This window comes from Equus quagga, chromosome 20 (assembly GCF_021613505.1).
Source record: "Equus quagga isolate Etosha38 chromosome 20, UCLA_HA_Equagga_1.0, whole genome shotgun sequence".
Taxonomy (NCBI): Eukaryota; Metazoa; Chordata; class Mammalia; order Perissodactyla; family Equidae; genus Equus; species Equus quagga.
Window position 1 is genome coordinate 40,788,973 of NC_060286.1, and position 27,650 is coordinate 40,816,622.

A 27,650-nucleotide genomic window follows, 5' to 3' on the forward strand; every position below is an offset into this window, starting at 1 on the left:
ATCCTGTGAAAGGTGCAGTGGAGCTGGGGCAGAGCACTGAGATGGGGGAGATACGCAAGAATGTGCTTTTCCTTCAGAAGGAGCAATGAACAACCTAAAAAATGAAATTAAGAAAATGCTATTTACAACAGCAGCAAAAAGAATAAAACCTTAGGAATAAATCTAAAGAAGCGCAAGACTTGTACACTGAAACTGTGAAACACTCCTGAAAGAGACCACAGGCCTAAAGGAGCAGGAGGACGCGCGTGTGCGTGGATCGCAAGAGTTACTATTTTAAGATGGCGACACTCCCCGAATTGATCTACAGGTTCAGTGCAATCCTCATCAAAACCCCTGCTGCCTTTTCCACAGAAATTAGCAAGCTGATCCTAAAATTCACTTGGAAATGGAAATGACCTAGAATAACCAAAATAATCTCGAAAAGAAGAAAGCTGGAGAACTCAACACTGTCCAATGTCAAAACTTACTATAAAGCTGCCGTGATCAAGACTCTGTTGTGTATTTAATAAACCCTTTCAAATATGGTCAATGATTTTCAACGAGGGGGCAAGAAAATCCAAGAGGGAAAGAACAGTCTTCAACGAACAGTGCGTGACAACAGGACATCCACAAGCAAAAGAATGAAGCTGGACCCTACCTCACACACACACAAATTAACTCAAAATGGATCAGAGACCTAAAAGTAAGAGCAAAAACTAAACACTCTGAGAAGAAAACACAGGCATAAATCTTCACGACCTTGGATTACGAAATCGTTTCTTAGATATGATACCAAAAGCACAAGTAACCACAGAAAAAAATAAACTAGCTTTCATCAAAATTAAAAACTTCTGTGCTTCAGAGGACACTGTCAATAAAGTGAAAAGACAATCTACATAACGAGAGCAAATATCTGCAAATCATATATTTGATAAGAGACTAGTATCCAGAAGTTAGAAACAACTAGTACAATTCAATAATAAAAAGATAAATAATCCAATTAAAAAGCGGGCAGGGCCAGCCCTGTGGCCTCGTGGTTAAGTTCACACGCTCTGTTTTGGTGGCTGGGATTCGTGGGTTCAGGTCCCAGGCATGGACCTACACCACCTGTCAGCCATGCTGTGCCAGCAACCGACAGACAAAATAGAGGAAGACTGGCATGGACGTTAGCTCAGGGTGAATCTTCCTCAGCAAAAAAACCCAAAACACAAAAAAGAAAGTGGGCAAAGGATCAGAATAGACACTTCTCCAAAGAATATACAACAATAGCCACTATGCCCGTGAAAAGATGCTCGACATCCTTAGTCATTAGGGAGAGACAATCAAACCACAGTGAGACACTGCTTCATACTTACTAGGATGGCTTCAATAACAAACACAACACGGAAAATAACAAGTGTTGGTGAGGACGTGGAGAAACTGGAACCCTTATTAGTATACATTGCTGGTGAGAATGAAAATGATACAGTCACTATGGAAAAGAGTGTGGCAGTTGCTCAAAAAGTTCAATAACAGCCACCTTATGACCCAGCAGTTCCACTCCCACGTATACACCCAGGAGAACTGAAAAAACACAGCCACACAAAAACCTGTACACTCATGTTCGGAGCAGCATTACTGATAACCAGAAAGTGAAAATAACCTAAATGTCCATCAATTGATGAATGGATAAAGAAAATGTGGGGTCTATCCATTCAATGGAATATTATTCAGGTATAAAAAGGAACAAAGTACCGACACATGTACAACATGGAGGAACATTATGCTAAGTGAAAGAAGCCAGACACAAAAGGCCACATGTTGTATGATCCTATTTACCTGGAATGTGCAGAACAGGTGAATCCATAGACACAGAAAGTAGACTGGCGGTTGCCAGCGGTGGTGGGAAAGGGAAGAATGAGGAGTGACTGCTAATGGGCAGGGGGCTTCTTTTGGGCGTAATGAAAGTGTTCTGGAATTAGATAGTGGTGATGCTGCATAACCTTGTGAATATACTAAAACCCACTGAATTGTATACTTTAAAAAGGTGAATTCAATCTCAATTAAGGAAAAAGCTTTGACTATATTCTGCCCAGAAAGAGGGCTGACTGGGGTTTGGAGTTGTCTGCACGGGGCATTGGAAGTGCTCAGGCAGACTGCCGAGTCCGGCCCTGTGTGCCGTGAAGTGCGAGCAGAACACAACAACCCCACCCCGGACTCTAAATTCCACGAGCATAGTCTTGAAACCTGAGGTGACCCGTGGGTGGGAGACAGGAAGCTTTGGGAACCTGCCCATTTCCTGATGTTATCTGCCTGGAGTTTATAGCCTAAGGTAGGGATGCTCTCTTCCATGTACACTCCATTAGTTTCCTTTTGATATGACCCGTGAGTCGGCTAGTATAATAGGAGGAAGAGGGCACAGAGTTTCAGGAAGCCTTCTGCTTATCACGTGGGAAACACTGAACTTGGACATACTAATCCCTTTTGTTTCTATGACATTTTATGATTTATAGCACATCACCTGGCATGAATCTCACCTGCTGTGTACCTGACCTCGATCTCTGAGGTGGGCAGTCCACAGTGAATAAACTAAGGGCCAGAGGGGCAGGGACGGGCATGAGCCCGCAGACAGTTTTGGCAGGAGAGAAGGCGGACCCCAGTTTCCCGCAAACTGGCTATCACTCTCCCCACAGTCCCAGGCAGCCTGAGGGAAGAGCCTCCCAGTCATTCCTCGAGCTAAACAAGAAGGGCGAGAGGTCCGTGGCGAAAGGCCTGACCTGTGGGAGAAGAAGATGCCTCTGCGCAGGAAGCGGTGCGGCTTCTGGCCAATGGCTCTCTCGATGCGGTTTATCAGCTCTTGGTCAATTTTACTGCTTCCGAACCGAACTGGAAAAAAATTGGAAGAATCTATCTTAGGCAGCGGGAGATATGGTGATTGGATATTACTGAAATGAAGGGGAAAAATTAGCGATCCATGCAATCTTAACGAACCCAAACGTCTTGAGGCCTTCGGCTCCTGGGCCTTTCCCCCAACACAAGTCAAATCTTTCATATTAACAATGACAGCTGAGATCACACTAGCAAAACAGGAAACCAATTACAGCATAAGATGCTGTATTGTCTGGGACTGGAGTTTGATGGAAAACACACCCAGAATGCAGTCTAGATAGTAACTTCTGGCAGACACACACAGTTGCTTATTAAGGTATAATTTACGTACACTGACAATTATAATTTTAATATGTTTTAACTGTTGAACCGAATTAACATCTGTCTTCAAGTGAATTTTACTCAGATAGTCTGTACTTAAATCATGCAAAATAGCTTTGACTCAGATAAAAACAGCTGAGTTCTGTCTCTTCTCTTTCGACCATCAGTGAGCTAGAGGGACTTTCCCGAGCAGGAAGCCCTGCAAGGAAGGGCTTGGCAATGACGACCTGCCACCCGTGAGAAGTCACCCTTCTTAAGCTGACTTTAGCTTCTTAGCCCCATAAACAACGTCACCGGAGGAGAAACTTAAGTCTCAATGAATGACTCTCACCATTAAGTGAAAGAATTCAAATGAGCGCAAAGATGCCCATTTCAAGAGACCTTTCTCGTGTTCTCAGGGGCTCAGAAAAAGGAAAAACCTTCTACTGTCTACTGTTGACCAATAGTTTCAAGTCAGTTTTCTATTATTATTTTAGTTAAAAAACAATCCTTTGGGAATACAATGCACCACCAAAAGCTTTTGGGATCTATTTTTTCCCTGACACTGAAGCTTGACTGTATTGATGATTAATTCAGAAAACAAATCATCAACAGATCACCCCTAGCAGTCAGGCTCTTCCCAGGACGCACCAATGAGCTTGTCGTAGTCAACGCCTTTTGCACTGCTTGTCTGCACCATCCACGGGTCCACAAAGTCCTCTCCAGCCTCGGTGGCATCCAGGCCCCTCTCATTCCCAGGTGCTGGGTTCTCTGGAGAGCAGTCGGCCTTGTAATCCTCCCCTGTGGCAGCTTTGTAACTTGTTTTCAACAACGACAACTTCTGCATTGCAGAATCAATTTCCTCCTGAACGAAGGAAACGAGGATGAGGGGTAAAACTATTAACAATAGCTACCACCTGCTCAAGGTCACTGCCACTATAGGGCAGGCACTGTGATAAAGGCTTTCACACACTAGTCCTTTAGTCTCCAAAGAACACCAAGGCAGGGATCACTGTCACTGTTGTTTTCCAGTTGAAGAATTTGAGACTCAGAGAGGTGAAGGAGCTTGCCCATGGACAAACAGCAAGTTGTGGGCCCAAAGGTATTTTATTTTCATCTGTTGTTCTAGTGCCATGGATTATGACCACAGACACTATGGGATAAATGTAGTGACGCAATGTACACTGCTGTTGAGAACAGAGTTAATACACTATGGATTTCTCAAGTACCAATGATGCCAGAGAACATGTGGAACAAGCTCCCTTAACTGAGTATAGTGAATTGTGCATTGGAACTTGTTTTCAGATCCCACACAGTCTGAGATGAATATTTATGGAAACTTAAACAATGCCACCAATGATAGTAACAGCAACTCAAACAGACACCATGAGAACAGATAAAGGCAAGGGAAAAATACAGGCTTTCAGGTCATACATTGAGGAGGGATTCACTGGGAAAGTGGTACGGCTGCATTTGGGATTTTTATCAAGCTATCTGAAGTGTTTGCATATTTAGTCTTTTAAAATCAGCAGAAGAAGAACAAATGTAAAACGCATCCTTGGGTGCGCTGGAAATCTGTCAGAGCCCTTTTCTCCCAGGAGCCCGCCGCCGCTGCGGGAAGCCGGGCGGTCCACGAGCAGGCCGAGCGGAGCAGGTCAGAGCTCAGCTCCCTAACTGGCCTCGCTGGATGAGATCGCAAACAAAGGCCAGACACAGCCCACGTGCTCGCCAAGGCAAACCCAAACATTCCACTCAGAGTTTATAGAGAAGGGGCCATAAAGCGGGCTCCCAGTGGAGTGACTGCGACACGGACCTCACTGAGAGAGAAGGGCTCCATCAGGCACCGCACCTGGGCCACAGAGGGCTGCTCTTGCAGGGCGATTGTGCAGACGCGGATTTGTTTCAAACTCTGAAACTATCTGGAGATCGCCATTTAAATGAGTTCGAGTTGTAGAGATGGGACGCTCACCGCGGGTGGATGGGGAAGCACGTTTTACTCCCCTCTTCTCCGCAGTGCCTGGCTCAGTGCTTGCAAGAAAACAAATGTGGGGCAAACATGAGCTATCGAATTACCTACGGGAGGAATGGTCTTGCTCTGAAGCACACTGCAGTCTATAGCCCTTTCACCACTGGCTTGGAAGAGTTATTCTAAAGTGTGTTAAGTATTGCTTGTTTGCTAAAATAATGCACGTTGCTGGAGTCACTACCAATTACTAACCAAAAACACTTATTAAATGTTATTCAAATTTAACGTTAAATGGACAAAAACATCACTGTCAAGTTCCCAACATGGGTTTATAGAATAAATGATTAACATTGAGTCCTTTATGTATTTTAGATCTTCTTTTTTTTTTAAACAACTAACTTAGCCTCATCCATTGGGCCCCACGTGGTGTGTAAACCTCTTTGCCTGAATAGTCAACTCCTTTTCTTTTCTTTTTTTTTTTTAAGATTTTTTTTTTTCCTTTTTCTCCCCAAAGCCCCCTGGTACATAGTTGTATCTTCTTAGTTGTGGCATGTGGGACGCCGCCTCAGCGTGGCTCAACGAGCGGTGCCATGTCCGCGTCCAGGATTGGAACCGACGAAACACTGGGCTGCCTGCAGCGGAGTGCGCGAACTTAACCATTCGGCCACGGGGCCGGCCCCTCAACTCCTTTTCTGACATCACTTTCTTTCAGTATTATTTATTTCTTTTAAAATGTAATGGTTTACTTGGGCTCCAAAGGGTCAAAGTAAACTACTGGGGTGAGTGTGAGATGGCTGACACTGTCTGGTGAGAACTGAGGAAGAGATTTTTGAAAAGAAGACAACAGGGGTTGGAAGTGAAGGCTGAAGTCCTGCAGACAGAAGCTGGGTGACCCAAGAGTGGAGGCATCCCAGGATGAAAGAAGTGCTTACATGCCAGCTAAAGATGCAGACAGAAGGGATCACACTTCTGACACCTACGGCAGCAAAGAGCTCTTTAAAAGAGGCAGAATTGCACGGGGACAAAGGAAAGAGGAAGAGGACGATGGCAACAAGACTGCAGAAGGTGGAAAGCTGGTGGCTGGCTGGACCTGACTGAGCACGTGAGAAGAACAAATGCTAAGACACCGTGGAAATGCTGGGCAGCGACTGGACCTTTGCTGCTGTGGAATTCCCAGGAGGCTGGGGGACGAGTGGCCCCAGGCGCTTAGGGAAGTGAGGGTGAAAGTGGGTTATGAAAACAGGAGCCCTGGTCGAAAGTCTGTTTAAGAAGCAGTGACTGAGATCTCCACTCGAGCCTCCCCCAACAGCTGACGGAGGGCCACCCTGTCCCCCACCCAGCGGTTTAGTGTCTAGAGAGGAAGCGCTCAAAGTGTCTAGACTGGGGGCTTCTGCACAGCGGGGGCAGGGACAGCGCCTGAGAACAGCGAGCTTCAGTGAGCGCCACACGCCCAGCTCCTGCGTCCCACACAGCTGCATGCTGGCAGCCAGACCTGTTCCTTCCAGATAGCAGACTGGAGGAGCCCTCTCTGGGGACTCTGCCAACCTCAAAGAGGCAATCTGAAGACCCAACAAAAGGGAACAGTCTGGTAGCTCTCAGGGAAGGAAAGCTACATCAACGCGCAGCCCCACGTGTGCAGGGCGTCCATGCAGCTGCCTGAACTCCCTTCTGAAACATGAGCAGACAGCAAGTATCACCAAGCACTTAAGGACCGCCTCTAACACGACAGGCAGAGGAAAAGGTTAACCTGGAGGAAACGCAGTTTATGAGGGGGCCATCAGGAACACCATCACCAGGATCTGAGAGATGAAAGGCCACCATGGCTACGAGCTAGGACCAGGGCAGCACTAGAGAAGGGACATTCGGAGCGCAAACAGGCTCTGGGAAATTAAAAGTGAGGAGGACCAGTGACAAGCAACGGGAGGGTGAGAAGTTGAGGAGATGTACCTGAAAGAAGAACAGAAAGAAAAACAGCTAAGAAAAAGACGCCAAAAAATAAGAACACCAGAGGACCAGTCTCCGAGTAAAAAAAAAAATCCATAAAGAAACAGAAAACAGAAGAAATCAAACAACTAATGTAACTTCTGAGAATCAAAGGTCATGAATTTCTAGTTTCAAAGGAGCACTGAGCACCCATCCCCAGAAATTTCAGAACACTGGAGCAAAGAGAAGACCCTTCAAACTTCCAGAGAGAAAAAACAAAGGAACGGCACCCGGCTTCTCCACAGCAGCCCTGGCAGCTGGGTGTGACGGAGCGATGGCTTCAGAATTGGGTGGGAAAATCACTTCTGCCCTGGAATTCTCTACCGGGCCCAGTTATCAATCAAATATTAGGTAAAATAAAGATACTTTCAGATCGTGCAAAGATCCCCCAAGTTATTTCCTTAGTGCTAATTTTTTCAGAAACCACCAGAGGATTTGTTTTGCCAAAACAGAGTAAACCAAGGCGGGGTGAGACCCAGGATCAGGAAACAGCACCCAAGAGAGAGGGGCAGGGGAGCCCTGCGTGGAGAGAGAGAAGGGCCCAGGAGGGGCAGTGCGGGAGGCGAGTCACTGTCCAGAGTGGAGCAGGCAGAGGGGCCTGGGAGAGAGCCTTCAAGAAGAGGAATGTGAGAGACGGGTGGACACGAGGGCCTTGAGAGGAGACTCAGCCAATTGGGGGAGGGCTGGGAGATCCATTATCACCAGGTCATAGAAAAGCCAAGCAACAAGACATTAGGACAAATGTCAACTCCGGAGAAAACGACCATTGGGCAAGAGGGACAAGCACTTGTACTATACTCAACGGGTCAAGGCTAACACTGACTGCGCGAGGACTGCGCGTCAATCGGGAGATGGGGGGACGGGACGTGTTTACGGGAGGGCGAATTCCTCATCTTCCACAGTGAAAGCCCCAAACTTAAAAGTCAACAAGCAGCAATAAAATCAGCTTGAGTTTTAGAGATATGGGGGGCACCAATCAAAAGGATCAGCTAAAAGACCTGGAAATATTTGTTTCTGAGAGCAGGATGTAGGCAGGGCGGGGTAGATGGCAGCCGTAATTCACCGTGGCTTTCCTGTAGACCACACGCATCAATAAGGCTGAGAGAGAAAATAAATGTAACATTACACCCAAAATACCTCAGTGATCGAGGGGACAGGCCCTGGGAACAGCCTGACCCCAGGGAGCGTGACCCTACAGGCGAGGCCAGAGGGGCGTGGAGAGCCTGGAAAAATCACATACCTTGGACACCTTTCTGGCTCTGAGGGCCTTTACCAGCTCTTCTTGAGCAACTATTTCACTGGTCAGTTCCATCGCAGAGGCCATTCCTAGGACGAGGTTCACGGCTGGCTAGGGGGCTGGAAGGTTCGCTCAGCGACGAAACTGCAGGGGAGGAAAGAGGGAAGGAAGGGAGAGAGAGAGTAACAAACCATCATGGCCATTCCTCCTTCCCTGTATCTAGGCCTTCTTTTCAAAAAGGTTGGAGGTAAGTTCTAATACAGGTCATGGGTAAAATTACACAAATAGAAACACAAGCGGAAATTCCCGGTAACAAAAAAGGGGAACAGAGGAAGAGCACATGCTAACGGTGAGGACGACGGGAATTGCTGTGATTTGTGGACCTGAGGACTGCGGAGGAGGAGCCCTCCTAGGCAAGACCCAGTGCTCATGGCGTCAGCTGACGTGTCCCTGGGCTGCACCCAGTGCCAGGACACAAGAAGGATTCAGGTTTGCTCACGGTGAAAATACCAAAGTGCTTTAATAAACCTAAGGTCACCACGGCTGAAATCATTTGGTAAATTGCTATTTACTCTTTATCTTAAGTGCACTGGGGACGAATTCTCAGGCCTTTGCAGCCATAACTAACACACTGCTGAACAAATGACCTCCTCTGCAGGCCAGCTGCTCTGTTCTCAAACAAAGGCAGGTCTGGGGTGGAGGGCAGGCCTTATTGGCTCTGGGTTCAGAACCATAGATAGCCTGCCCGTTCCACATGCTGCCTCACTGGGCTGCAACCTTTGAAGGAGGTGTACCCGCGCCTTCTATCAGTCATATTTACCATTAACCTTAAAGAAGGTGGGACACAAGGCAGGCCACCTGCTGCTGCCTTGGGGCAGAGACTGGCCACAGCAGCCCCCTCTTGGGTCAGTCATTTCCCCTTTCTGGGGGCAGCTTCCTCATCTACAAAGTGGTGCCACCAGGAACTTCTTCACCTACCGCAAGGGCTGTTAGGAGAAGAAATGAGAAAGAACGCATGGGAACATCTTGTAAAGTGTAAGCAAGATAAGGATCCAGGACAAGTACTGCTTGCTAGGGCTCCTGAGCTCCGGCTCCACCCACCACTTGCTGTTCCACAGTGAGGGGGAGGATGACGACAACCACAAGGCCGTGCCAGAGCCACTGACGGCCAGCACTTCTCTACCTGGTGATGTTCCAGGCACCTTATACCCATCAACGCCCTTAAGCTTTGCAGCAATCCTATGAGACAGATTTATCTCTGTTTCATAGATGAGTGAACTGAGGCACAGAGCAGTTAAAAATCTTGCCCCGGATAACACAGCAAGTGAGGGGTAGGGACGGGATGCGAACTCAAGCAGCCTGACCCTGGAGCCCACTCTCAAACATCACAGACAGTCACTTAACTGGAACGAGCCTCTGCTTCAACCGTAAAATGGGAACAGCCACCAGAACTACCGTGCAGGCCTGGAGCTCGGATCACAGGCAACAACGCAGGTGGGTCCAGAGTCTGGCACAGCATCAGCCCCACAGGAGAGGATTCATAAAAGACTATTTCGTAATTTTTAGTCATTTAAGATTTTTTCCTAGTAACTCTATGAACCAAACAGAAATTTGAGGGGTAATTTATTTTTATTTATCTATTTGTTAGATATTTGTTTAAAAAGTATGTAAATTTAAACAAACCAATTTTTACATAAGCCAATGAAACCATGATGCTAAAAGCAGGATGTGAGAGCAGCCAGCGCTCCCCCCACCTTGCTGAGAACCACCTCAATTCCTGGAAAGGGAAGCTGGCTGAGATAACTGCCCCAGATAAGAAAGCTCAGTTTAGGGAGAAGAGAAGGAATACAGAAGAACCTTCTGCCTAGGCTGAGAGGACACACACAGTTCCACATCAAATAACAATCCAAGCAATGAGAACTACTTCTAGCCACAGACGACCAAACACCGTGCCCAGATACTTTACACACGACCCAGAGTCTCCCAGCTTCAAAGCACATGCCCTGCACTAGCGGACGACAGGCTGCCCGCTCAGGGAGGTAACAGCGGCCCTCTGAGGTCCCCCCACCAGGGTAGCTAAACAGGATCTGCTTCCAAAGCCCCCCTCGACCATGGGCTGTCTCAGAATTCCAGTTGCTGCCCCTCCCCCGACCCCGAATGCCTTACATCCTCCTCTGCCTGCACCCTGCCAGCTGTCTTAGTAATTTCAAACCTCAGCTCCTCTTCACAGCCTTTCTTGAACCCTCCCCTCTGGGGTCAAATGGTTGCCCTGCCCTGGGCGAGCCATCCCGTGAGTAACTTTACGAGGGCGCTCACGCTGCATTTAGTTATTTCTGTCTTCTCCATTAGACAGCAAAAGCAAGCACTGGGTTTTATTCTTTCATGTGCTTCTAGAACCTGGTCCACAGAAGCTTATCAACGAACATTTACTGAATGAATAAATCTCCTAGGTTCAATCTTCCTCCTAAGGTTTATATCCTCTTCACTATCCTTGCAAATGCTCATTCCAGTTTAAGGTAGATTCCGCCCTGGACTTTAGCAGCCTCTTGTTGTCGATGAAAATAATCCATAACCAATCTATAAATGAAAATTTGGGTGAGTTTATTCTGAGCTGAAATCTGAGGACCATGGCCTGGGGCCTTTCTTCCCAAAGGAAGAAAGGGCACCGAAGAAGTGGGGTGCACAGAGTAGTTATGTACCCCCAAACAGGTTATTTCACATATGATTGAAATGTCCCTCCCACAATGGTCACAAGATTGCCTGTCGCAAAGCGCTTGATGGACACAGCAGGTAGTGGGTCTGCTATCTCAGCGGGCATAGCAGGAGGCAAGTCTATTGTCTGGAGCTGGGCGGTCACAGGTGAGCACAGCAATCAGTTTCTAGCCTAAGGAAAGATGCTTAATCCTTAAAGAAATGCCAATGTTGGGAGCGGGAGCGAAGTTGTACCTTTATCTCAAGGGCCTTTGTTCTTGCCATAGGGAATGTCTAAAGCAGATATACAATGCATGCTCAACAGCCACGGTCAGGCCCTTTCGGAAAGACAAGGTCAGGCTGAATTAGGTTTATACCAAATGGCTTCCTCATATTCTCCAATATATCCTATTGCTTGCCATTTTTATTTGTCATTTCCTCCTTTCGATCTCTAATCTTTCGATAGAAAGCATTAAGGATCAAAATATTGTCCTCTTGTTTAACGTCCTGACATGTGCTGAGCCTTCTGAGATTTGGGAAGAGCCTGGTTGAGCTCATGGCATCTTCTCCAGGTCTCACATCCCCAGTCTGGTTTTTTCACACATTGCTAACATCTGCCTACCATCCTGGTCACTCTTTTTGGAATTCCCTTTGGTTTCCCCATCCTTCCAAAAACATGGTGTCCTCTACAGAAGGCAACAGGCGGCATCAGCAAGTTTCTGAAGTCTGTGAGTAGGACCAAAATCAAGCCCAGATTAAAATCACCCTTACAAATTCCTAGGGAAAGTGCCAGGTCGAATGAGTGGGTGAGCCCTGGACAGCCAATCTCCCCCTGCAATGGAGCAGGTACCTGCAGAGGATCAGCCAGATGAACTGGATCTGCATTTTGGGTCCAGGTTGTAGGGAAAAACACTTATCTTTAAATATCAGAACCCCATTTAAGAAGAGGCACACGGGAACCAAATCTGACTGAGGGAACAGCAGACAGGGTCTCCCTGCTCTCTGCTCACACAAGGCACACTCACTGTGTGGGAACGCCCCACACTATAAATCTGTGTGTGTATGATGCAACCTCTTGAGTGAGTTCTCCAGGAGTGGTCAGAGACAAGAAGAGAACTGTCATCTCTCTCACTTCATGCTTTCATCCATTTACCCCATTTATCACATGCTGCTTCTCCTTTTTCTCCCAGTTAGTTAACATCCTCCTTTATTTCTTTGTTAACTAACTTTTAGAACTAAGTTTAACTTATGAGGTTTTTAACCCAGAGCTCAGAACCTCTGAAACGACATCAATAGCTTGCACACACATCAGTATGTTACTGCATAATCTGTAAATAGGGCTTTGAATCTTTTTAAGCAAAGCTGCTTTGTCTATTTAACAAATACTACAATCTAAAACAAAGGAATGAAGCTATGATCTGTGAAGTAATCTATTATCTCCTCTAAAAAAAGTACTGGCAGTAAGTATCAAGAGCAAAACTGCATATTCCACAGAGGATCACAGCACACCTTTACAGAGAAAAGCTAAAGAGAAAGAGAAAGCTAAAAGGCTGTGAATTCGCAGTCCCTCTTTTTAAAGAACTTGCATCATGCTCATTTTGAAAGGTTCCCTTGTTCTGGAGGAGCATAAGAGGCACTTGAAGAAACTGGGTACAGTTTTGGGATGAGAAATGGAAGGAAGACTTACAGAACTGTTTAACAGAACCACACGACAATGACGTGGGGCGTGCAGAAATCAACTCACAGGGAGAGCAGAACGCGTCAGTTTTGCAGTGTAGGGGAGAGCGGCAGCAACACAGCCAATTCTGGAGGAGCAGGTGACACAGGAGTTTCTGGAACACCACCAGGAGGTGGGATCCCATCCTCAATCCTGGCCTCAGGGTGCGGGGAACAATGGCCTTGGACTGTCAAGTTCCCAGAGCATAAGAAAATGATTTCTTTAGAGCAAGGAGTTCTCTAACACTTCAAACCTTGGAACAGTTTATGTCCACTTTTTCTTTCTTAAACACTGCGAGGAAAGGTTATTTTTCCCTCTAAATAACAAAATGAGCACTACCTTGAAAGGCAAAGAAGATAATTTATATGAAGGCAGCCATAAGATACTTTCGAGTGTCACAATGAGAATGCTAACATGTTTGGATGTTGACTATTTAAGGAAGCCTCAGCAGTGAAAAGCCTGACAGCCAAGATGCAAGCGCTGAAAGTCCAGCTATGAATTCGGCAGACAACTGCTCCCCCGGTATCCCCCTTCCCTCCGGAAGCCATGAATCACCTGAGCTTTGGGTCAACGGGATGAAATAAAATGCACCACACCCTGATCCTAAGAGAGACAACCCCTCATCACCTGAGCTAAGGTTTCCAGCACTTTGGTAAAAGGCTGGTAAAAATACTAATAAGCTCTAAGTCCAGCAAAGATGGCAATACATACCCAGGCTGCGGCAGACACTGCAGAGGTGGCCACTAGTCCGGCTGGGCAGCAGAGAAGTGGGACCCTGTGCAGCCAAACGCCTGCTTTAATAGTTTTCCCCTCTTTCTTTCAGTTTCATTTTTAGAAAAGTCTCTTTATTTTTTTCCTGTTTACCCCACCCTTCAGCTACATCAACGGAGGAGTTTCTTATAAACCACCCCATTTCCCAGAAATACTTGAGTCTCTTGACCAACTTCTTTGATTCTGTTCAATCAGGGTGGGTTGCGGGGGGGGGGGGGTGAGGGGAGCGGGTGGAGACCAACGAAACTCCCCCGAGAACCTAGCTGTTGCCGGTCATTGCATCAGCCGCCGCATACCGCAGGCAGGCTACCCATCTGCTCTCCCCGCCCTCTTCTCGTTCCCCACCCTGAGCATCGGCAGGAGACCTGATGTGTGTAGGGGGAGGCGGGCTGTAAAGTCCCTGCGGCTGTCAACAAGGCGGGGCATTGTAGGGGAAAGAGGATGAGCTCCGAGGTCAGACAGACCTGGGTCTTAACCCCAGCTAGGGCACTTTCTTGTTTCGGGACCTCGGGCCATCGCATCCCCTCTGCTTCCCCCTCGGCTTCCCCGGCTGCGAAACGGGCAGAGAAGCCTCCTAAATTCACCGTGGGGGCTAAGTGCGGTCCCGCAGGCAACCCCCCGGCACACGGCAGACCCTCGTTAAAGGGGGGGCCTCTCCGCGTGGGGCAAGGAAAGCGGAGGGAGGCCACCCAGGCTCCGCGGCGCTCGGAGGACGGGGCCATGGCGCCGCGGCAGACAGAGCCCCTCGTGGCGCCGGCCCGGGCTCGGGGACCGCACGGCGGGCGCCGGCGCGCAGGCGGCCTCGGAGGGGCCAGGTCGTCGGGCGCCGCCCGGTGGGCCTGCCTCCCTCCCTCCCCGCCTCCACCCCATCACTTACCGGCCCAGCCGCCCCATCCACCAGGCAGGCTCACCCACGGGGCCCTCCACGGCGTCCGTGGAAACGCCGTCCGGCCAGAACAACTTCCGGCCCGGCTGCGCCGTCATTGGCTGTTCTCTCGGGGGTGGGGCGGAGACCGCCGCTGATTGGCTGGCGGACCCGGCGCGGCGGAACGCCGGAGGAGTGCAGTCCCGACGGCCTCCGGGAGAACCGAGCGCTTCCGGTGCGTGCGGTGAGCGGCGGGCCGGGGGCGGGAGGGGGCTGGGGCCCGGCAGCGGCTGGAGCGCTCCAAGCCTCTCGGCGCCGCTCGCCTGTCCTTCATCTCCGGTTCCTTCCGAGCGCGCAGTGCCCTGGCCCATCCTTTGCCTCTCAGTCTTGACAGCTCGGCTAACTCCTATTCACCCTTCGAAACCCATCTCCGGTCGTACCTGGTTTGTCGCCTCCATCAGTCCGTGGCCTCCGGCGCAGGATCGGTGTTTTGTGTTTAATCTCTGTCCACGCCAGATAGAACATAAGGCTTGGCACAGAGTAGGTAATCAGGAAATGTTGATTGGATGAGAAGAGCCTATTTGTTTGACTTTCTCTGTGCCCCCCTCCCGCCAGGTTGCGTTCCACAGATATTTCTAGATGCCTGGGATCGAACAGTGAACAAAACACAGCAATCCTGCCCTCGCGGAGCTGACATGCGAGTGACCGTCAGCGCCACTCCCCCCTCCGTAGCCTCCTGTCTCCCATGACCTTACCGCTCCTTCTAGCGGTACTTCTCTTGGTTTAATCACTCCCCTCTTTCCATTAAAAAAGTCTGTTGTCTGAGAAACATAAAAGGCAGCAAACGCCTTTTTCCTGAAGTTTCTGTTGTTTTCGGTGGCTCCCGATCTTCTTTTTCGCCTGTTCCCCTTGAGTCTTCCTTGCCTCCCCTGTCGCCCTATTGGATGAGTTTTGCTGGTCAGTCTGTGATGCTGCTGACCACCTGGCGCCCTCACCTCCTCCACAGCCTCGCTCGGGTGTCGCCTCTGTCCTAGGCCGTCCTCGGCCCCCCTATGACACCGCAGCCCCAAGCCCCCCGCCGCCCTGCTCTCCTTCGCTCTCTTACTCTTCTCCCTAGGATTTCTCACCACTGACATGCTCTGTCTCCCTTGACTCTGGGCTGTCTCTCCCCACTGGCGTGTGAGCGTGCTGAGCCCAGGGCATCCTTTGCTGGCTCGTTGGCCGCCCTGTTCCTGATGCCTGGGGCGGGGCCTGGCGAGTAGTCCATGGTCCGTCAATGTTTGTTGAATGAGTGAACAAAATGTACATGAAGCAGATAGTGTGGGGAGCCCTACTGTGCACCCTCTGCCTTCGTTCAGTCCTTGCTGCCCTGCCTGCTTGGGAAGTGGGACTAATGGGCCCCAAGGCCGCTACTCGTGGATCTTCTGCTATAGACCTCGTCTTTACTTCCGGCCATCGGCCTCTCCTGTGAGTCGACTGCTGTGGATGACGGGGTGGATGGGAATCCATCCTACTGGCTGAAGAAGGCGCTCTGGTGGTGGGAGCCTAGTGGGTTCCCTTTGACAGGAAGGAATGGGGATGCTGGGTGGGTGTTGCTGGGCACAGGAGTTGAGACAGGTGAGATGTCTGATCAGGATGGGCCTCGGGACCAGGCTAAACGTTCAGAGGACAGAAATGCCAGCACGTTCGCGGTGCACAGTTCCATCAGTTCATAATTAGTCCTTTATAATGTAGCTCCATTTGAGGTGGGCTGGCCCGTGATAGAAGTTTCATTTAGACAGTGGCTTTGGGTGTGAAGGCGGTCCTGCCTGGACTGGGCTGCAGGTGACAGTGGGGTTTTTGGAGGTGGCAGGCCACAGACGTGTATTGAAGGACGACCTAACGGGGTTGGCAGTGGCGCCCTTCAGGCATGTGCCATCCTTTAGGGGAGAGGCGTGGAGGGGGTGGGCTGCTTGATTCCAGGGGACGTGAAACCCCCTGTCCAGGGGAAGAGGTGGGCGGTAGACAGGCTGTCTGGAACGGCAGAGGGAATCTTCTGCCGCTGACTTCACCCCACACGCGGGAGGAGGGGCTCCTGGTGGTGTATTAAGGTGGCGCACAAGGGGCGTGCTCAGGAGTCGTCTGCTGCCCGAGCTGTCAGCGCCGCTCCTGCACGCCCTCTGCTGTCCCGGACGTGCCCCGCAGCCTTGATTTCCTCTTGCGTGTAGGCTGACTTAGCAGCACAGAATTGACCTCCACACTGAAGCACTTCTTTCCAGAAGCTAGTTGGCAACACTTTTTCGTGGATGATGGTTCTAGAAAGGGGACATTCAGTGCCCTGTGAGTCTGTGTGTTTGGAGGGAACCTGGCGGATTTGGATCACACCCTCAGAATTGGGTGGACTGTCGCCTCAGACACCTCGGCGTCTTGGTGTTTGGTGGGGCTCTCCCACTGGCCTGTGGCCGAGATGGGGTGGTGGGGGGAAGAGCGTGCTGGGCCCAGAGGATGGAGGGAAGGACCGCGGCTCGAGGAGGACGAAGGTGCGGGTGGCGTGCTCTTCCCAGCCGGGGCCACACGTCTTTCCCTCTCCGTACTTTCCGACCTGCCCTGGGGTGTGTTGATGAGTGGACGTGCTTCTCGTCCGTTGCTAATGACCACTCCTGCCGCTCCCTTTATGCATCTATCTTTGCAAACATGTGCTAGCATTTGTAGGATAGCGTTCTACAGTGTGGTTGATACAGTGAAAACCATGTGTTTAATTTGTAACAGACACCCTCAAATCGGCCTTCCAAAAGGCATCTTCGAAGTCCTGAGTCTTTCTGTCCTGGCACTGGGTCTCCATTTAGTCAGGTCCTCTTTATGTCTTTCGATAAAGTTTTAGTTTTCTTCATGTAGGTCTTGCTGATTTTTTTGTTAAATTTGTTCCCAGATATTCCATAGTTTTCATTTTTAAAAATTACGTTTTCTAGGACCCGGCCCCATGGCACAGTGGTTAAGTTCAGCATGGTCTGCTTCAGCGGCCTGGGTTTGTGGGTTCAATTTCCAGGCAAGGACCTACAACACTTGTTAACGGCTGTGCTGTGGCAGCATCCCACATACAAAGTAGGGGAAGGTTGGCACAGATGTTAGCTCAGGGTGAATCTTCCTCAGCCAAAAAAAAGAAAAAAAAAAGAAATTACCTCTTCTAACTAATTATGCCTGGTGTGTGGAAAAGCCCTCATTTTGTATGTGTTTATTCTTAGGGGCTTTTCAGTCTGGGACTTCCTAGCTGGCCTGTTTTCTTTTAACTACATGTGGGGGTAAATATGCTTCCATGCATGTTTTCTGACACTTGACTCTGTTGGGTCTTAGGTTAGTCTGCCCTCAAAGGACAGCAAGAAACTGCATCTTCAATGGCTTCTTTGGTGGCTTATGATGACTCAGACTCAGAGGCCGAGACCGAGGCTGCGGGAAGTGTTAATGCCACCAGCCAGATGACGGACACTCGCGATGTGGTCAAACCCCGAGGGCAGGATTTTGCACCCGGAGGCCTGGACGTGACGGAAGGGGGAGCACTGGCCACAAAGCCTGGTTCTTGTGAAGACCCAGCCGGCCATCGTCTCCCGCTGGCTCGGCTCTGGAGAAGTGACCCGGGGTCTTGCCCCAGCCGGAGGCTCCAGTGGCCCAGGACGGAGCCCGAAGTCACCTTCCCCACGAACGAGCCTCCTTGTCCTTCCCTGTGGGCCAGCCACACTCCGGCCGGCCACGTGCCCCTGGCAGCTGCCCATGTTAAACAGGTAAAACCCTCCTGGGGGACTGCCGGCTCCCCTGAGCTGTCTTTCTGTGCCCAAACCAAATGTGACACCTCAGGGACAAATGGCAGCTCCCTGCAGAGGAGAAGGCGTGAGGACTGCGTCATCCCCTACACCCCGAAAAGACTCAGACAGTTGCAAGCAGTAGGTGCCGAAACAGGCAAGAGCAACGAGGCAGAGGCCCGGGGCCCCTGTGCCCGGCGAGCCCCGGCCCCGCTCTGCGTGGCCTCCAGAGTGTCCGAGTTTATTCAGCCGTATTTGGACAGCCCGTATAAAGAAACCAAGATTCCCAGGAGTGTGCTCTTCCATCTGAGAGGCCACCGTGGCCCTGTCAACGGTGTCCAGTGGTGTCCAGTACCTTCTCAGAGCCACATGCTGCTCTCAGCTTCTATGGATAAAACCTTCAGGGTAAGACTTGAGTGCACCTGCTCTTTCCAGGTGCTCTTAGGAGTGACCTGCTGGGATGTTTTCTTCTTCGAAACTGTGAGGTGGCCATTGTGGCAGGGTGACCCCTTCTTGTTGGGAATTTCTGTGATTCTCTTGGTTGCGTTCAGGAGCTGGTTCTTGGTGTCCCCCCCATGGATCGTTGATCCATTCTGCCCCACCCCCCCCCCATGCCCATGCCGCCAGAGGATGCCAGTGCTTATCCGTCGTGGGGGCGGTGAGGACATGCAGACACTGGAGGCCTGGGCGGGAGAGGTCGTTGAGCGAGAGCCATCAGTGGCAGAGGCAGGCGGGCCCTGCCCGAGCCCCGGGCACTCGGGGACATCCTCTGTGACCCCTGTTGAGTGTTGAGTGATGCCAGCTCTGTGCCAGGCGCTGGGCTGGGTCCAGGGGGCACAGAGGTAGGTGGGTCCAGCCCTGGCTTCAGGGTGAGCACAGTGTGGATGGAGACACTGCAGCCCCGGGCTCAGGCCTGTGAGGGTGGGACCCCTGGGGGCACACCAGTGCTCTGGGAACCCAGTGGGAGGGACAGCAGCCCCGCCTGGGAGGGAAGGTCACCTGGGAAGGAGGGTGTGGAAGGGCGGGCTTGGCTCTAAGCATAGGAGACCTTGAGGGGCTCGATGGGGGAGGGGCTGAGGCTGGGGAATTGGGGAGCCAAGACCAGGGAGGTCTGTGGATGCCCTGCTGGGGACTTCTGGCTTACCCGGAAACTCTGGTTTTCATTGTTAGTTCTATTTTAAAAGCTACTGAAGTAATGCAGACTTGCAGTGAGCTGTCACCATATCCACAAGTGTGTAGGGTAACGGGTGTGTCGCACCTGCCTGTGCCCTGTCTCCAGCCCCCACGGGCTGCACTCTGTGTCCCTCTGCCTCAGCGTCCTCGGCAGCTAGGAAAGCACCACACGTAGTAGGTGCCAAAGAAAAATGAGCTGAACAGAAGCTTCCTGGAAAGAAAATGGCTTTGGACTGGGAGGGACGTGGCTTCGAATCCAGCTTTGCTGTGGGTCGCTGGTCACCTGGCCTGACCCTCCCCCTCCGAGTCCGCTGTGTCATCTGTAAAGCTCACCGTCATAGCTGTGTCATGTGATCATGGGAGAAAAACTCTCACAAAGCCCCCGGCACAGAGCTAGGTACCCCACCGGTGCTCGAGAGGCTTCCTGCCTCTGTTTTCCTCAGAGATCTGGAACCAGCCTGCCCAGGACGGTGTATTTGCAAGTTACGTTTTGAGCTTTTTTCCTAGGAGGCATTTTCTGAAATGAAGAAAGGAAGCCCAAGTACAGGGAATTCTAGAAATGGGCTAAATCACTGGGAGTCATTTTAGGCGGCAACGTGAGTCCCCAAGTGGCTTGTCTGTGTTCTTTCTGGCGAGGCTGGCGGAGTTCTGTGGGGAGAGTGTCATGCTGTGTCCTCAGTGTGGAGCTCAGGGTGGTCTTCGGGGCTCTTCCTGCGAGGCCGGGGGCTCAGAAGTCTGCCCAGGAACCTTCTGGCATCCCTGGTGTGCATTGTGACGTGCTCATATCGGTCCCATGGTCCTGGGGCCTCCCAGCTCTCCTTAGATCTCCTTCCCGAGAGTCTGTGCCCACGGAGGGCCGTGGGGGCCTGCCCCTTGGTCACGAGCCATTGGGGGGTTTCTCATGGGCATGCGTGGGGACTGTGTGGAGCCCGGCGGGGTCTGGCTGGCCTGGCTGTGGGCTGGAGTTAGAGTGATCTGGGTCTGTGCCCAACAGCTTGGTGACCCTCTGCAAGGCACTTAACCTCTCTGAGCCTGTTTCCTCTTCAATAAAGCAAGCTCGTGAGACCTGTGGCTGGGGCTTCTCAGGTGGGACAAGTGCCTGGGCACCATGTGTCTCAAGCACCCCGTCCAATGCCAGGCATGTGGAGTTTTGTGGAGGGTAGTGTGGTCACAGCATGCCATTAGGGGCACAGGCAGCCCCTTTCTAGGAGCCCTGAGGGAGGGGCCATCTGGCGAATGTTGGCAGTACAGGCTTGAAGAGGAGCCTGCGTTGCCTGGGCAGAGATGGGTGGAGGGATGTGGGGCGGGTGCATCCTGGTGGGTGCTCGTTGCCCGCCTGCCTGCGGGGCTGGGCCTCCTGATGCCGTGGGGCAGGCCTGGAGCCCCGTGGGGACTGGGTGGGTGCCCGCTGCCCGCATGTCTGTGGGGCCCGGCCTCCTGATTCTGCAGGGCAGGCCGGAAGCCCCCTGGGGACCTGGTGGGTGCCCGCTGCCTGCCTGCCTGTAGGGCTGGGCCTCCTGGTGCTGCAGGGTAGACCTGGAGCCCCCTGGGGACCTGTCTGTGCCTGGCGTCAGCGTGGGACTCGGCGGACCCAGCTCGGTCCCTTTCTCCTGGGAAGCTTAGGTTTCCCAAGCAGAGGTGTCCCCATGATGGTCTTTGAACAGAAAGCGTCTGAGTGGAGTCATGTGTGTTCAGTCGTGTAGTGGGTGTGTGTGGAGATGAATGTGCCAGGCAGTGTGCACTGTGGACGCCGGAGGCTCCGGTGGAGGGGACCCCGGGAGCAGCCAACCTGCCATGACACTGCGTGACCAGAAGAGGGCGCAGTTGGCCTAGCTTGGGAGGCCGCAGGACCACGGTAGGAATGATTTGCTGGGGCGGGTCGCTGAGACCCGGGGCCAGGGCCAGTGGCTGTGGGGGTGCCCTGGGCAGGCCGGGCGCAGCTGCTGTGCCCACTGCCCGTTCGGGGAGGTGGTGTGTGCTGCAGGCGATGACGTGGGCGCCGGCCCCTTGCTCAGCCTGGCCCCCTCCAGGGAGCCCTGTCCCCTGCACTGTCTGCCCCTCATGGTGATGCTGCAGGGGTGGCAGTGTTGGTGGCCGCAGGGGCAGAGCGTCGCTGCTGTCCTGGCTGCTGGGTCCGCATCTGCTGACCCTTTCCTACTGTGGTGTCTTGCAGACCAGGGCTGTTGTCAGCTGGATGCAGACCGTGGGCCAGGGTCCCTCTGCTTTGAAGTGTTTGACCGTTTTCAGGGATGGAGTTATTTGGTAAATTGGTTTTGGGCAAATTGGCTTTGAGCAGCTCTTCTGTGTGAAGAATATGTGGCAGGGGCCGGAGGAGCCGGGATGGGAAGACGGGTGGGCTGTGGACTAGATGGGGGCTGAGCTGGGAGCCAGGGAGCGAAGTCCCGGCTGAGGCCTCGGGTGTGCCGGGCCCTCGGGTCTGTGCATAGCCTGGAGGGCAGCTGGAGCCCCGGGCAGCGTGGGGTTCTTTTCCATCCCTGGCGTCAGAGGGTGGGCGGCGTGGTAGAGCTGGGGGCCTTGTGATCTGGGATGAGATGGAGGGGTGTGGGAGGCATTTTTGGACCCTGAGTCTGGAGTGGGCACAGGGCTGTGGGCACAGGCAGGGGTCCCAGTTTGCTGCAGCCCAGTCCTGGGTGGAGAGCAGGTGGTGGATGCCGTGGGGAATGAGCTGGAAGAGGTCACGGAACAGGACACCCGCCAACTCTGTGTTCGCTTCCTAGAGTGCCTGTCCCCTTGTCTTTTCGTTAAAGTCTGCCAGAGTGCCTTCTTTCCCCCCGCTGGATCAAGAAGGAGGGAAGAGCTTGGGGGCTGGGGTCACAGGACTTTAGTCTGAATCCTCCCTCTGCCCATGACCGGCTGTGTGATTTTGGGCAAGTTACCTAACTTCTCTGAGCCTCAACCAGTGTATGTAAAGTGGAGATAATTATGTATGCCTTGCTGGGTGGTTGTGAAAAGTAAATAATGTCGGATATGAATTACCTAGTGTGGTGCCTGGCACATAGTAGGCGCTTACTGTGTGCTCGCGTTGTTGCTCTCCCAGGAGTCTTCTCCCCTCCTTTCTGTGGTACCGCCTCGTTCTAGCTGCATACTCGCAGGACCACATCTGCTTCGCCTGGTGGACTGTAAGCTTCTTGAGCATGGGAACTGCACCAGACCCATTTTTATGTTCTCGGTAGCACCTGACACAAAGTTTTGTGCATGTTAAGTGATCAATAAAGATGAAAAATTTTTGGATTTCATTTCCAGCCTTTGGGAAGGGATTGTGTTTTAAGTGCATAAATCCTCTTCGCCACTAGGGGGCACAGTAGGCCTTCACATGAGAGCCCACCCGAGCTTCTAGAACGTGGAAGAACCCTTGATGCAAGGTAACATTTACTGAAATGCGATTTCTTTTCTGATGGGGAGGAAAACAACACAATCCGGCTGATGAGTCTGAGGAACGTGGCGTGTCAGTGCCTCCGTCTCCCTAGAACGTGGCTCGGAATTCATAAATTTCAATCGGGTACCGTACGGTGGGAAGATACTCACTTTAATAAGCTGTAAATGTTCTGTGAGCTGTAAAATATGCTTATATTAGTTTTGAAAAATTTTCAGCTCGAGAAATTAAGTAAAGGAAAACAGTGACTCATAATTCCGCCCCCACGCTCTGTTTCCCTTCCCGCCGGTCCCTTCCTGCCCCCGTCTGCGGCGCGCGTCTGTTCCTCATCATTGAAATCCCAGCACGAATCCCCTTTTCCATTCTCTTTTCATTTCCCTGTGTCCTCATTTGGCTCAATACGTTTGAATACCCACTGCACAGAAAGATAGAATTCAGACTTTGAGGCCCTTTTTGAAGGAAAAAGCACAAACTTTGTCTGCGGGAACCAAGCTCAGGCAGCCCCTATGGTCGCCCCATGTGCTGAGCCCTCTGCTGGCCCCGAAAGGGCTCCCAAAGGCACATGGCCTGCCTCTCACTCCCACGGACCTACTGTGCGCGTGGGAAGATCCGGCGTTCTGAGACGCGGGGAGATTTTAAATAAAATGTACGAATTAGGTGTTGTTTGTTTGCTTTATGCAGTAACTGGCTCCAGGAGTTCTTTCAATAACAAGCTCCCTTAAATACGCTGAAGAAAACTTTTCATTTTTGATCATGGATGTAATAGATGCTTCTTGTGAAAAACTTTTTGAAGATGCAGAGAAGTGTAGTGTGAAGGAGCACCCGGGACCACCGAGCGTCCAGGCCCTGAGTCGGCAGCTCGTTACCACCGGGCCTGCGGCGGGACCCCTGCGGCGGGACCCCTGCGGCGGGACCCCTGCGGCCCTCCTGTCTGCAGAAGTGGCACCCCCTGCAGGGCGTGTGCAGTTTTGATTCTGCTCCCCCGTCCCCCATCTTTTGTACCGTTTGTCAGGGGCATTTTTGTACCTTGTTAAACCCTTTCCCCAAACATACTTTCATGATTGTCTCAAATGCCAAACCTTGCTTTGTCACCTGCGTGTTCTTTCCTGTCATTTCCCGCTTCGTTTAAGATAGTCAGCGCTGCAGTGAACATGGCTGTCGGTTAAGGCCGTCGTCTTTGCTTCCTGAATGCAGTTAAGATGGGCTTGGGTTTCCATTCAGGCTTTAGCTAAAGCCTTTGTGTGTGGTGAGCGGAGCCTGCACAGATTCAAACCTTCAGTGCCCTTGCTGGATGAGACTCCTGGGTTCCTGTTCTGTATGTGCTGCTTGGGAGCTGTGTGACTTAGGGAAAATTTCTTAGCCTCTCTGATCCCCCAGTTTTCCAACTGGTAAAATGGGGATAATGGCTACCTATTAGGGTTGTTGCTGTGGAGAAGAAAGGAGAAGATGCAGGTCAGTGCCTCGCACACAGGAGGGGCTGCAGAAATGTTCCCAACCCCCCGTCCCTGTGTGGATGAGTTACAAACAATTAGAGAAAAGACAAGTCGGCCAGAATCTTCCAAGTTAATGTAACTCTTGTTTTTGTTTGAATCTTTTCATAGTCTATGCACACACGTTTTTCGAGAGTTTCAATGTCAATGTTCCTGAGATACTTTTGAAATGTAAAAAGTTTCTGGGGTTGTCTGTCCCAAGCCATTTCCCCACTCCCTTTTCATGAGCTGCCCACTTGGAAGGTTTGCATCGGAGGGCTGGGTCCACCCTCCAAATGGTCATGTTTAAACCGTGATGGAGGAGAAGGCAATTGCACGGCGCCCGGCCCGTCACAGCGTTTCTGCGTCGGAGGCGCTAGTGGTGCTGGGAAGCCGTCTAACAGCAGAGACCCAGGGGAGCGAGTCCATGGGCACTGGAGACACGCCCGCCTTTCTCCAGCTGGGCCCCCTTCCTCGGGCCCCTTCCCACGTGCGTCTGAAGGAAAGGACTTTGTTCTGGGGACTGAAGACCCAGATTGGGGTCTCACTGTGCCGCTTGCCGGCTGTGACCTCTGACTGCGAAGACAAAGGAGAGGATGGAGACAGCCAATCATCCCCGAGTGATTACCACCTGTTAGGCCCACTTGTCAACACTCCATCTCATCTTCACAACAGGCCAAGAGGCTAGGGCTGTTCTTATTCCCATTTCACAGATGAGGCAGTGGAGGCACAGAGAGGGTAAGGGATTTGTCCATTGTCACACAGCTGGTAATTGGTAGAGGCAAGATGGGAAGATGACTGTCAGTCTACAGAGCCTAAGTAAAGAGAGCTAAAACCCCGCTCTGCTCGCCTGCCTCTGAGAGTAAAGGATGGAGAGACACCTCCCCTCGCCCAAGTGGTGCCCAAGCCTGTCCCAGCTTCCAAACCGTGTGGTTCTGGAAAGGGCAGGAGGGAATGATGCGTGTGCTGGTTGGCTTTGCATTTTTATGTGTTGTGGGGTCCCGCTGATTTATCATTGTTAGCCTGTCTGCTTGTGTTAGGGTATCTTAGATGTGCTTTGTAGAAAGTAATCTATCTCAGGTTCAAAGACAAGGAATTTCTGATCCAAGTGCCAGAGTGAGGGTTCATTTCAGTTTTGAAAGAATTATTCTTGATGGCTTTTACACAATGAGATTGAGAAATGATTTGATGTGTGGTGCGAGGAGTCATGGGGCATTATGCAGATGATTGGCAATGTATTCCAGGCATGAGGCAGATCAACTGAAAATGAGAGACGCACAGCTGGGGAGGAGGGTCGGCTTGCCAGGGTGGGCGTTTGGTGTTTGGGGAGTGAATGATTCACAGTGCATCGAGGGTAATTAGGTGACGGCAAGGAGAGAATGGGTGGTGCGTGCGTGTGTGTGCGCTTGTGCACACAGAGATCATCTGGTGCCATCTTCATTTCACAGAGGCCCAGAGAGGGGAAGACACTTGCACACAGCCAGGTCAGGTGGCACTGCGGAGCTGGAAACTTGCATAGGAAGTGTTCGGGTGCTTCCCTCTCTGGATGCTATGTGCTCCTCTCCCTTGCCTTTGAGTGTTACCCTTCCAGGGTCAGTTCACGGTCATCTGACCTGTCCCAGGGTTGGGAGTGGGGGCTGCAGGCTGGTCTACAGCAGGGCTGCTGAGCCTCCGGGAAGAGCTGGAGATCCCGAGCTGGAACCTTCTTTTCGTGGGAAGTGAAGTTTTTTTGACACTCCTCTCCCCCGTATGAAAGCTGTGACGTTTCTGGGGCCAAGAAATGAGGCATTTCCCACTTCTTGTGTGCTTGCCAGAAGGGCCTTGCAAGATTGCGCCTTCAGAATAAAACCTTGGGTTGAAGGAGGAGTAAGAGAAGGAAAGTGTGGCAGAGCCCAAGCTGCGTCTTCTGCTTTCAGAAAACTTCATTCCGTGTGACTGAAACTGCTGAGTGCGCCCAGGGCGGGGCGGCGTGCCTGCTGGGGGCTGGCTGTCCTCAGGCGCCCAGCGCAGCCAGTCTCGGCTCGTGTCACTAAGGGAAGAAGAGAGCAATTTGGGAAAATGCTTTTAATGTAATTGAGAAATGCAGATTGCAAAATTGGCACACTTAGGAGTTGAGACAGTCCAGTAAACTGTCCCTCGCTGCCTTAGCACGTGGACACAGAAGGCTCTTAAAGCTGCCCGTCTACTCCAGTGCTGGCTTTGCCCTTCTCCTTTTTTTAAAAATGAGTTGTCTTAATTTAACTTTGTTTTATCATAAAAGTGGTAAAACTTTGGGAAAAAATGAAAAAAAAAAAAAAGAGCAGAAGTTAACACTGTAACCGTAGACCCTCAGGCATAGTGAGCATTTCGCACACAGCGTCTCCTTCCAGTCTTTTGTCCCATGTGTGTCAGCTGGCTTTCAGGTACTTCGTTTTTGTAACTGGCATTTAAAACTTACGGGATGGTCATGTCCCCCTCAAATTGCTAGTATTTTTACCCCTCCAGAGAAGGGGTGAGTAAGTCACTGCAACCTCTGCAGACCCTGTGACGGGGACGTGGAGCAGGACTCAGGGACAAGGCAGTGAGAAGCGGTCAGAACATGCCTGTGAGTGAGGCCGGTGGTGTCAGCCCAGGATCCCTGGGAGCCTACCTTCACATAGCCTCCCTGGACAAGCTTCTGGAAGTTTCCTTCCTTGACAAGGTAGAAGAGAACATGCCTGGAAACCTCTCAGAACACTGTGGCCCTGGCTGAGACCCGGAGGACCAGACAGGCTTAGAAACCTGGCACAGACGTGGCCCCGTGGCTCTGCTCTGCCAGGAGGCTCGAGCTGCCTCCAGGCGTGTCTTCCCACCAAGAGGGAGGCCCAGGGACTCGGACCCACCATGGAGCGGGCGCTGTGGAGAGATGGGGATGCCCCGGGCTGTTCCCCGGGTGGGGCTTTGACTTTGGGACTCTGGTTGTTGGACGGCCTGGGTGTCTCTGAAGTGAGCGTCTCATTTACTTGTCTTTTCTCTCTGGTTTTCTCTGTCTTTGCCTTTCTGTTTTATTTTTCTGGGAAATTTCTTCCACTTTATCTTTCAATCCTTTTTTTTTTCGATTTTGTATTTCTCATACGCTCACATACGTAAACTTTTTTACTGAAGTATAACATATTCATAAAAGTGTTCTGTGCTATCATATTTTTACGTTCCAGGGGCTGTTTCTTGTTTTCTGAATGTTCCTTTGTTTAATCTAGTATATTATTTTTTATTGCATATTTACGAGGTCTTTTCTTAGTGCTCTGAGTTCTTTGAAGCTTTTCCTGTGTTTTCTGAGATGTTTCTGTCCCTTCTGTCTCTGAAGGTCCTTTTGTCTTCTTGATTTGGTGTCTTGTGTTTCATGTTAGAGATTTTCTGCTGCTCATTCAGAATCAGGAGGGAGGCCCGAAAAAGCTGATCTGACCAGAGGCTCAGTGTGTGTGTGTGTGTGTGTGTGTGTGTGTGTG

The 27,650-nt window shown here is 51.3% G+C and overlaps 2 protein-coding genes across 7 annotated transcripts in view; one reads left to right on the plus strand and one right to left on the minus strand.

The window, feature by feature from the left end:
- The window catches only part of WARS1 (tryptophanyl-tRNA synthetase 1), a 31,514-nt gene extending 17,047 nt beyond the window's left edge, over nt 1-14,467 (minus strand). The window contains exons 1-5 of one of the 2 annotated variants that reach the window (XM_046647415.1): nt 14,390-14,409; nt 13,453-13,516; nt 8,337-8,477; nt 3,799-4,012; nt 2,736-2,844 (exon numbers count right to left, since the gene is read on the minus strand). In XM_046647415.1, the coding sequence (XP_046503371.1) occupies nt 2,736-2,844; nt 3,799-4,012; nt 8,337-8,420 (407 nt within the window). In that variant the 5' untranslated portion in view covers nt 8,421-8,477; nt 13,453-13,516; nt 14,390-14,409. Of the gene's footprint in view, nt 1-2,735; nt 2,845-3,798; nt 4,013-8,336; nt 8,478-13,452; nt 13,517-14,389 lie in introns of both variants that reach the window. The other variant, XM_046647414.1, reaches the window with a different exon arrangement.
- A 72-nt stretch (nt 14,468-14,539) lies between these two features.
- Nucleotides 14,540-27,650, plus strand: part of WDR25 (WD repeat domain 25) — a 137,770-nt gene continuing 124,659 nt past the window's right edge. Inside the window, exons 1-2 of one of the 5 annotated variants that reach the window (XM_046647409.1) lie at nt 14,540-14,612; nt 17,708-18,555. In XM_046647409.1, the coding sequence (XP_046503365.1) occupies nt 17,749-18,555 (807 nt within the window). In that variant the 5' untranslated portion in view covers nt 14,540-14,612; nt 17,708-17,748. Of the gene's footprint in view, nt 14,622-14,669; nt 14,922-17,707; nt 18,556-27,650 lie in introns of those variants that run through there. The other 4 variants (XM_046647413.1, XM_046647410.1, XM_046647412.1 and 1 more) reach the window with 4 other exon arrangements.